This window comes from Alligator sinensis, unplaced genomic scaffold (genome assembly GCF_000455745.1).
Source record: "Alligator sinensis unplaced genomic scaffold, ASM45574v1 scaffold579_1, whole genome shotgun sequence".
Lineage (NCBI taxonomy): Eukaryota > Metazoa > Chordata > Crocodylia > Alligatoridae > Alligator > Alligator sinensis.
Genome location: NW_005842023.1, coordinates 902529 through 913832, shown reverse-complemented (window position 1 = coordinate 913832; position 11304 = coordinate 902529). Strand labels below are relative to the sequence as shown.

The window sequence follows — 11304 nt, the reverse complement described above, 5'->3', positions numbered from 1 at the left end:
CAGCTTCTGGCCTGGGCCACTGCAGGCATGTGGCTGCATTTCCAGAATAAAAAGTGAATGTCTGTTCACTTGCTTATCGGTTCAATCTATGCAGCCTAGATTAATCTGTGAAGATTGAATCAATTCGGCCTCAGGATTTTTGATTGTCTGTACTTAGCCCTAGTGTCTCACTCAATTAAAATCTTGTGTGGCTCCCTGCAGTAGACTCTCATCTGAGTTCTACTTTTCTCATCCTCCTGCAAATACTTGATCCCCTGCTTTATTTCCCACAATAAATGGTTTGCTATGTTTTTACACTATAATATTTAAGTACTTAAATACTTAGAGTCAGTATGGATACAACTGGATGCACAATCCAATAGATAAGGCACTGAACTGGGACTCAGGAGGAATTGGTTTTATTCTATCACTGGCCTGCTCTGGGACTTTAGGCAAGTCATTTCTCTCCCACACTTACAGCCTTTCCCACCCTTTTCCTGTCTGCCTGAGTTAGCTTGTAAACTTTTCAGGCAGGGATTTGTTCTTACTCCATGTATATACGGCGCTAAGCATAAGGGGACCCCAACAACAGCTGGGACTTGTAAATGTGACCTGATGAAGAATGTCTTGCATTTGAAAGCTTGCCTAACTCTGTCCCAGCTATGCAGTTGGTCCAATACAAGATACCACCCTAAGAAATCCTTGCCTCTCACTGTAAGACAAATCATAAGTAAGAATGAGCTTGCACTTTTGACAGAGGAGTAACATTTAACAGACCAATAAGTCTGAATTTCATTCAACATATGTGGATCTTAGCATGAACTTACAAAATTTCCTTTTAAACCATTTTTACGTATTAATTTTAAAGATGATTAGAATATTTCTATTACATCAGATGGAAAAAAAATGTGGGGAACTTCTTAAATGCCCCATACCTGCTGAGCACAGATTGTATAGTTTGATGGATACAGCAGCCGTTTCATTGCTCGGTAGAAGTGATTTCAGATCCTGCTCAAGTTGGACTATTATCAACATTCTGATCATCATTATTAGAAATGAATTCTTGCCAAAGGAAAAAAAAATCATCATTGGCTCCTCAAGAAAGCCAAGTGAAAAAACACCCTAAATTCAACAATCAGATCATAAAAAATTGTTATCTTGATAAATTAAGGCAAGCTAGGAAAGGATTAGCTACTGCTGAAAAGTCAAGCATTGACACAAGAACCTACCAAGATTAATTTGATTATACTTTCCTAAAATTCAGAATCACATATGCAATGGCTTTTGGTGGGGGCAACGAAAACAGACTAGCTTTAAATCTTCTCTTCTTAGCCATTTATATCATCCCAGCAATTTATGATTTTCACTAGTTTTTACTCTTTCTAGCATTGGATTTACTGGGAGTGAGATATTTTGAAATAGATTAAAAGCCACAGTGAGAAGTCAGTTTTCTTGTTAAACTGCTTGAGGATACAGCAGTGTTGTCATGTACACGACTTCCTTTGACTCCTTGCCCCCTGGGAGATGGGCCTTTCAAAACCCTCACATAATACATTCTCCCCTGCTCCAGCTGGGGCTCAGATTAGCATTCGGAAAGCTCCACTCATGTTTTGTAGCATAGCATTTCATCAGCTTCCTGCCTTTCCCAATATGCATTACAGCTTCCTTCCTGTGTTATTCTAGCCCTGTGCTGTGGCCTATTTTCAATATTTATGCAGTAAAGCATGCTGCATATGCTATCTGAGCAACCAAGAACCCAAAATGGAAGTATCTGATGCTCAAGACCAAAGCAATTGAGCCCATGGCTGCCCCAAGTCACACCTTTGCAAAGATACAGAAGAGATGGCAAGTGAAATGGCAGGATGCTTATTTGTAACTGAGTCTTATACTACAGTTCTGTCACAGTAAGAAACCTCTGAAAAATATCATACAAGGGCCGGCTCTTAATACTTACATTTAAAAATCCTACATCCTGAAGCATTTCAAATGAGAAATGGGTCTTACCTTATTTGCCTAAACTGAGATCAGCTGTAGCTAGAGCACATTATAATGGACTCCTATAAAACAAAGCACATATTAAGAAAGAACAGTAGAAAAGTGGAAGGAAAGGGTGTATTTGGGGAAGGCAGTGGCATTTCTAAATGATAAATCAGTGCCTTCAGTGTGCAGGGTGAGCTCAGGGCAAAAATATATGGTCCACAGTTCCAAGGCCGGCTGCAAACATTTGAGTAGGTCCCCTAGCTATGTATGAGCCTCAGATTCAGAGGGACAGTAATATGTTGTCCTTGGAGGGAAAAAGTTATGCATCAAATACAAATGAAAAAAAAATCATGTGATTCCTCTAGGGAGTGTTCTATCTCCTGGCAAACAAAAAAAGCCAGGGCTCATTAGAGAGAGCAACCTAGCAACTGAGACATCATGAGTTTAATCACAGCACAGCACAGCAGAGTTTACCAACTGCAGTGTTAGTAAGTTTATACTAAGGTCCCCAAGTTTAAGTTCAAAGAATTATCCTTTACTGCATTTCTGGAGGTTGCCATACTGGAAAATAGCAATCGTGCTTGTCCCAACCATGTACTTCCTAGTAAGGTGGGAGAAGGAAAGGACCAAGAAATGTAGTAATGCATAGAGCAAAAGGTTTCCTCTCTTTCCAGGATGCCACCAGGAACCCCAAGGTGCACAAACCCTTCCACATCTTTCCTCCGAGTGCCAAACTCCTGTCATCGGTTACTGAGTATTGTGCATCGAGCATTTCAGCCCACTAAAGTAGAAGGGCATGCCTCTCACTGGTGCTCATTACCTCACGCCGACTAGTTTTCAGGCACAAGGTAATTCAATGGGTGCTCAGAGACATGTACCACCTGAATCCTGTTAACACATGACTGGAAGATAAGCGGCTGGACTGAGCTTCAGGCCTCACTGAGGAAAAGATGAGGGGACATGAAAATGTTGCTTTCCCTGTTCCTTGCCTAGCTTACTAGATCACATTGCTACTCCATTCTCTATGGCCCTGATTTCAGTGGAGCACACCACAGGGGCTGGATTATGAAGGACTCTATCCGAGGAATGTATGGAGATGGTTTCTCAAGTAGAGGAGCTTCTCTCAAATGCTAATATATGAAGAAGGAGAAATAGTATTATTCCCTTTAAATGGATGGGAAACTAAACAAGGAGACTTACGGTCCTGGATCCTTTGTAAGAATTAAGCTCCCAAATATCTGAAAAAACTAGCCCTTACTGACTTGCCTCAGGCCACACAGACACTCAGTGTCAGAGAGGGCACTGAACCTGGTTCTTCCAAGAATAAGCATAGTACCCTTAACAGGTCCAGATCTCCTCAGAGGGAGGTGGCCGTACCTTACTGGGAGAGCCAGGAGGAGTGGAGACAAGTTGGGAGAAGAAAAGTGTCAGGCAACTCCACTGCTGCCATACTCACTCACTCTCTTTTTCTTTTTTTACTCCAAGCTTCACATCCTTCCTAAATTTGTCTACACCCCCATAACGATAGTGTTATCAATTAACGCACCTACAACAGATGAGCATTTTCTTCTCCCAGTTGACTGATCAGTAACTCTATCTTTAATTAAAGATACCACACCTCAAACAGTGTCATGGGAGGAATCGACACCCCTAGTTTAGACCCCACTAGATCCAGCTATGGAGAACAGCCAGTAGGATGCCTTGTTGAGACCACAAGCAATGCATTATCAAAAGCAATGTGCTTTATTTCTTACCAGAAATGTTTCCATGCCCCCCACACATACTGTTAGATAGGAAGGACCTGAGCCATATAAAATGCATAAGCCAGGGCTGTTCAAGTTCCAGATAGTCAGGGAGGCCACACACAGGCACCCCTTCCCCCAGCTCTTCTGCTACAGAGACTGCCCAGCACCGCCCCTGCCGTGCACACAGCATGGGCAGCCCGGCTCCCCCCCTGCAGTCCCAGGTGCTGCGTGGGAAGCCCGTCTCCAGTGGATTTTAGCCTTAGGTCAGTGGTTCTCAATCTTTTTGGCCTCAAGTCACTCCTCACCGGATTTGCAGCATCCCCTTCATAACTTTTGCAAATTAAGTGAGCACTATAATATATAAATTCGTTTTTGAAAAAGGGCGTCATCTCCTTGCAGAGGGGCCTAGCAGTAGAGGGAGGCGGGGGGCAGGGAAATCAGGCAGGCAGGGACAAGCCTGAGCTTTCTTTACCTTCGTACTTCTACACTCTTCAAAAGGATCTGACACTTTGGTTGAAAAATCACTGCCTTAGGTAGACACTGGGCATGTCTATACATGCGCTTTAATGCACAGTAGACTATTTTACTGAGCATTAAAGCATCATGTAAAAAACCGTGACATTAATGTGCAGTAAGAGTCTACTGTGCATTAGGTATCACTAAAAAAAAACACATGCAAATGCACTACTGCACATTAGTGCAGCCTAATGCACATTTAATACCTCACATTGGAGATACTAAACTTGACGAGCATTACAAGAGGTGCATTAATGCGTGTGTAGATGTGCCCACAGATATTCAGTCTTCTAATCCCAGCACTAGACCCATCCTTTCACTGTAGCTTTTGACACTCTCTCCTTGCCTAGGATAGTATTTTTTCTCTCTCCTTAGAGTTCCCTAGTATTTTGCTTACCTCCTGCACAGATGAGAGATTTCAGAGATTATACCTTCCTATTTATGAACATGGATTGTAGCTAGCTACTAAGATTAGTGAGAGAGACCCTAGTCTGCACAAAAGCAGATATTTAACACCCAAGTGGTTGTAAGAGAAACAGAGGGGCAGAAAGCTGTCCCTGATTTCCAACAAATGAGCAACACTGAAAGGCCCAGTGTTTGACAAGCTAATTTCCCTTCTGCTTTATATCATTTTGCCCATCAGATTAGGCTGAGTGGAAGATTAAACATGTTTAGGGCTAACAAGTAAGTAGCAGTCCAGTCTACTATCAGAAATACCTATCAGCAACAGAAGTTGGGTGTTGTGCCCTTAAATTATGGAGAACTTTGAATTTACAAACTAGGAGGGAAGGGATTGATGCATCACTGACTGCCATTTACTACTTACCCTTGTAGAAACTTTCACAAGGGAGGATTGCAAGGTAAAGGAAGATGTGGAACAGCAAAATTAGTTCCTACCATGACCAAAGTAGATGGAAGCAAACAGTTTAATGTGCAGCCCAGTGAAGCAGTTCAAAGAAAAAGTTACTTTAACAATTAGCTTTGTTTTGTTTTTTCAAAAGGCCCAAGGGCAGAGCACAGTGTAACTGAGTTACTAAAACAACCTTAATATGTTTAATGCTTAATCATAACGATGTTGTGGTGGCATGCAGTAGGAGCTGCTTTGAAGGAATACAAGACTCCACAGGTATATAAACAAATTGTTACCAGATGCCCTCTGACCCCTCCCCACATTTCAAACAATATATCAAAGCTAAGGCCTACAATGGGGGCAAGTGAGTCAGGCTTGCTCCATCCTTAAAGCATTGCAAACAACTTGATACCCTGTAGTCAGGGAAGACTAGTTTCATTGGCAATTCCATTAAAGTCTGCGGGCAGGGTAGTTGTTCCAGCTTTGCTTTTCCTTGCGTGTCAGAAGATACTTTCTACAACACAGATATTATTCTGGACACCAGGAGACTCAAGGTTCTCAAGTTGTTGTTTAGAGCAGCAGTTCATAAGCAGGGTGTCACGAGATCCTTTGAAGGGTGTTCTCTATACCTGGCCACTCTCCTGCCCCTACTGTCTGGCCCCTCCGCAAGGAAGTAGGGGAGATACCATGATGATAGTTATGGCCTAGGCAGTTTTACCTACCTGAAAGGAAAGAGCCCCTTCTTCCCAGCCTTGAATGACTTGGTGTAGTTGAAGGTAGAGACCTGTCCATTGCACTGCAGGCAGGCACCCTTGCTAATCAACTATACCTTCTCAAATAGGAGGGTCTTACCTACACAATTTATGGTGATGGGGAGTTGTTCCTGGACTTTGTCTAGCTTGCTCCTACAGCCTTTTGGCTAGGGGCAAGCAAGACTAGGTGGCATCTGAACTTCAGGGTTTCTGAGCTTAAGGCTTGTAGAGTCTGGGAGCTAGGATACTTGTTGGTGATACCACCATCACATATTTGAAGGATTGAGCTCTGCTCAGTTGATAGAATTCAAAACTGATTGGACTAGTTTGGCTAATTTCATGAAGTTAAAAACAAAAGCCAATGAGGTAAGCACTGCAACAAGCAAACAATGTTTTTAAATAGGGTGCCACTCAGTTCACAAGTTCTAGAGGGGGATGCTTCCATGCATGCTGCTTTAAAGCACTATAATTGAGGGATGCTGAACTCCAGGAGCTGCGTACCCAGGAAAAGGTCATATGAACTTGCCTGTGCATACTAGGTTATAGTGACTATCCTGCAGCACTGCAAAGCCTCCTGCAAGCATTGACCAGGCATTTTGCCTATGTGGCACCTACTTGTAGCCCAGCTACAACTGAGCCTGAGAAGTGGATTGCAAGCCCTCAAGTACTATTGTTAAACAAGTTAACGCGAGTGTTTCAGTGATTACATTATTAGTAAGAGCCACGTGATTTTGAGTGAGGTTCTCACTGAGGCCACATTCTATTTGGAGCAAGAGAAACAAGGCATTCCAGGTCAGACTCTTTCATGCATCTATTTGCTTGCAAAGCTGGGGGGAGAGGAGGGAGCAGGAGCTCACAACTGATGATTGTAACATAGGCCACAAGGGCAGAGTGTGCATCTCCAGTTACCATGCCCCGTTTTCTGCTCCCCCCTCCCCCCAGGCTCACTAGACTTGATTAAAAATATCCTCCACCCAGGAAAGGTCTGCTAGACACAGCCTTTAAGTAATTTGTTAGAGATATTATGTCTAACAGTGAGAGGTTGCACATGAGTTACCTACCCTGCCCTGTACCCCCACCCCCCAAAAACAAAACAAAACCCCCAAATACCAGAAAATACAATTCCCACTGTCTCTCACACACCCCACTTACCTGCAGGGGATTACACAGCAGATCCCACAACCCTACTCTTATGTCCAAATCAAGCTGGATTTCTTGCTGTAAGTACTATGAAAGTTAAAAGCCAAAAGCAAGATGTAGAAATCGGGTAAGCGACTTTTTTTTTTTTTAAATCCAAGATGTAGTGAGGAGGGCAGGTGGAGGGCTGGGGTAGCAAGTAAAAAGCAGTTCAGCCTGGTTTTGGCAAGTTTATTTGGAAGGACATCCCTCTCTTACTCTGTGCAAGCAGCTGAGTGGCTAATTTTGGCTAGTGTTTGCTAGAAGGAATTATCTGCCTATGGGGCAGTTCTGGTACATAATCATCTTCTCAGCCACAGCTATATAAAATGTTAATGCAAAAATCTAGTTTCTGGTTCCAAAATGATACCTTTTGTTAGACCAACTGAGCAATTGCAAAATAAATAAAAAAATAAAAATTAAAAAAAATCATATTTTTCTTCAAGCTGTCAGGCTCATGCGCCCTTCATCAGGCTCAGGGAAAGTTCAAGATGGTAAAAAGTCCTCATTTCCTACATTATGGGGACTTTTTACCATCTTGAACTTTCCCTGAGCCTGATGAAGGGCACATGAGCCCAAAAACCTTGCAGAAATTTTTTTTTTTTTTTGCTATTTCTCAGTTGGTCTAATAAAGGGTATCATTTTGGAAGCAAGGGCTCTAGATTTGTGCATTTTTGTCTCAGACCAACTGGGCTACCTCATACATCCCTGATATAAATGTTAATGCTGTTTCCCCTCTATGTCCCCCCCGCCCCCCTCATTACAGCCTCATTTCCCTAATGCTCTGTAACAAGTGAATGGCAGAATGAAGTCTGAAACCATCCCTTCCAATCAGTTTTGGAAATTGAAATGCAGGATAATGAGGTTAACTACATGGTATTGTAAGTCCTATTTATGGGGAATAGGAAATTGAGCAAATGGGTCTTACTTCTGTTTGATAGAAAGCTGCTTTCAACAATAGATTAATTGGTGCAGCCTATAGAAGTACAAGTCTCAACATTTTTAGACTTATGATTATCAAATTGCTTATGGAAATCATCAGGATAGCCAAACCTGTTTAAGGGATCAGATAACTTGTCCTATGGTATGTAGCCCAAGAAGTTTTGATGAAAAAGTGATTAAACAATTTTAACTCAAGTGTGCAGGTAGGACACCAGTTTCCAGTTTTGCTATTTTTAAAAATGTGAGGGGGAGTTGGGGGCAGGGGAGAAAGGAGAGACAAACAAGTCAGAAGACCATTTAGAACACAAATGCCTTTTATATTTTGTGAAGTTAACCATTTAAACAGACTCTGAAGTATTTTTGCAACTACTGTTACAATGACAGTCAAGGTTACAAAACTGCTGGCAGAGGAAACAGTGGAGAGCACCAAAGAATAATAAAAAAAAGAAAACATGCTTCAGCACAACTGTGAACAGATTTTGTTCAGAACACTTGCCTGATTTTACTAAAATTTTCTCCTAACCCTCTGAAGTTAAGCCTCATCCTCCTCGCCTTCCTCTTCAAATTCACCTTGCTCATCAGCCGTGGCATCTTGGTATTGCTGGTATTCGGAGACCAGGTCATTCATGTTGCTCTCGGCCTCCGTGAATTCCATCTCATCCATTCCCTCGCCCGTGTACCAATGCAAGAAAGCCTTACGCCGGAACATGGCCGTGAACTGCTCCGAGATCCTCTTGAACAGCTCCTGAATGGCTGTGCTGTTCCCAATGAAGGTGGCGGACATCTTGAGGCCTCGCGGGGGGATGTCGCAGACGGCCGTCTTGACATTGTTGGGGATCCACTCGACAAAGTAGCTGCTGTTCTTGTTCTGGACATTGAGCATCTGCTCGTCCACCTCCTTCATGGACATGCGGCCCCGGAAGATGGCGGCCACTGTCAGGTAGCGGCCGTGGCGTGGGTCGCAGGCCGCCATCATGTTCTTAGAATCGAACATCTGCTGCGTCAGCTCCGGCACCGTCAGGGCACGGTACTGCTGGCTGCCACGGCTCGTCAGCGGGGCAAACCCGGGCATGAAGAAGTGCAGGCGGGGGAAAGGTACCATGTTGACAGCCAGCTTGCGCAGGTCAGCATTCAGCTGGCCGGGGAACCGCAGGCAGGTCGTCACGCCGCTCATGGTGGCCGACACCAAGTGGTTGAGGTCCCCGTAGGTGGGGGTCGTGAGTTTCAGCGTGCGGAAGCAAATGTCATACAGGGCCTCATTGTCAATGCAGTAGGTTTCATCCGTGTTCTCCACCAACTGGTGGACAGACAGGGTGGCATTGTAGGGCTCCACCACTGTGTCAGACACCTTGGGCGAGGGCATGACACTGAAGGTGTTCATGATGCGGTCCGGGTACTCCTCCCTGATCTTGCTGATGAGGAGGGTGCCCATCCCAGAGCCCGTGCCACCACCCAGCGAGTGAGTCAACTGGAAGCCCTGCAGGCAATCGCAGCTTTCCGACTCCTTCCTCACCACATCCAGGACAGAGTCCACCAGCTCGGCTCCTTCTGTGTAGTGGCCCTTTGCCCAGTTGTTTCCGGCACCACTCTGACCTAGAAAGCACAGTGGAAAGATGCTATTTTACTCAGACTACAGCAAAGAAGTTAAATTTCTCCTGCTCCATTTGCCATGGCATGTTATTATAGTTGGCCCTAGTGTCTATCTCCCCCCCATGCTAAATAAGCAAGGCTTGAAGCCCACAAGCCTCTGTCTAGCCTCGCTGCTATCTTAGGAGTTTTGCACACACAGCACATCCGAGGCTATTTCAACACTAGAAAAGAGATAGTTACATACCAAAGACAAAGTTGTCAGGTCTGAAGATCTGTCCAAAAGGTCCAGATCTGACCGAGTCCATTGTGCCAGGCTCCAAGTCAACAAGGATTGCACGGGGAACATACTTGTTACCTGTGGGAAGAACAAAAGCTGGTGTTAAACCCAGAGTCAGCAGTTATTTAACAAGAGAGCTGCTGTGCTCCCAAGCCAATTCACTGGTGAGAGAGAGAGAGAGCACGCGACTAATGCTGTGCAGACAAGCAAAGGACCAGCGCACTGAATGAACAGCCTCAAACGAAGCACAGACCTGAATACAAAGCAGGCACAGAGGCTCTGCCAAGCATTTAACAGCTCCTGGAGGAAGCTTTTCACTAGTGGACTCCCCAGCTGGAACGAACCCGGCCGCACCCTTCCTAGCCGAGGATGCCGAAGAAAAATAAAAATATAAAAGAGGCAGCAATTGACTGGCAAAAGTTACCTGTGGCTTCATTGTAGTACACATTGATCCTCTCTAGCTGCAGGTCGCTGTCCCCATGGTAGCTACCGGTGGGGTCGATGCCGTGCTCGTCGCTGATCACCTCCCAGAACTGGAAGACAAGAGGGGAGCAGAAAGGGCAGTTAGCCGGGGCGGAGGCGGGCTGCCACACCCCTGCCATGGCCATGCCCAGCTCCTAGCAGTGGCTTCATCTCTCCGGCATCAGCCCTGTGGGGCGGCCGCGGGTTTTCCCCACAGGGGGCATTTCCCCGGAGGCAATGGCAGCGAGGACGCAGCCAGGGGGCAGAAGAAGAGCAGCTGCACCCCGGCCCGGTTTGGGGAGGGGGCGTGACGGGCACCGCAGGGAGAAGCCGCGGGGCCGGGCCGCTCACCTTGGCGCCGATCTGGTTGCCGCACTGGCCGGCCTGGATGTGCACGATCTCCCGCATGGCTACTGCTCCGCGCGCCCGCACCGACCGACCCCGCACCGCACCGCGCTCCTGCCCAACCCTTCACGGCAGCTGCTGGCGCCGCGCCCCGGCTCCCGTCTTATATAGGCTCCCTCCGGCCCCACCCCCTCCGGCCCGCTCCGCCAATGGGCGGTGGGTGAGGTAATGCGGGGCGGCACGGCGGAGCCAATGGGCGTGCGGCAGAGGCCATTGTCTGGGGCCCGGGGCCTAGCGCCCCTGCGCGCGTGCACCTGCCCCCTCCCCTTCCCTCCCCTCCCCCCTCCGCTTTGTGTGTCTGCAGCAGCAGCGCCCCCGCCCGGCCTCGCCCCGCTGCAGGGGCGGGGGCAGGGCGCAGCCCCCCTCAGCCCTCGCTGCAGCGTCGGCCGAGGCCGACCCTGGCCTGTCTCGCAGCACAGATACTCCCAGGACGAGGCTGGGGGGCAAGCCTGCTGCCCCTGCCTTTGTTCTGCCCGGCCCAGGACTGATTCTTCCTAGCCTCCGGGGCCGCCGCGCCTGGACACGGCTCTGCAGGGACAGCCAAGCCCTCTCACCCGTGCCTCCTGCCACCTGCTCTTTTCTCTTCCCCTGCCAGCAGCAGTCCTGGCTCTGAGCTGGTTTGCTGGGGAG

The 11304-nt window shown here is 46.7% G+C and overlaps 1 protein-coding gene across 1 annotated transcript; it reads right to left on the bottom strand.

Annotated features, from left to right (window-relative positions):
- Positions 1–8232: 8232 nt before the first annotated feature.
- On the bottom strand, positions 8233–10779 carry LOC102388337 (tubulin beta-2 chain). Its single transcript, XM_006022196.2, has 4 exons — positions 10621–10779; positions 10232–10340; positions 9775–9885; positions 8233–9533 (listed from the first exon to the last, which is right to left on the bottom strand). The coding sequence occupies exons 1-4, from the start codon at positions 10675–10677 to the stop codon at positions 8473–8475; spliced, it is 1338 nt and encodes a 445-aa protein (XP_006022258.1). The 5' UTR covers positions 10678–10779; the 3' UTR covers positions 8233–8472.
- Positions 10780–11304: the final 525 nt, after the last annotated feature.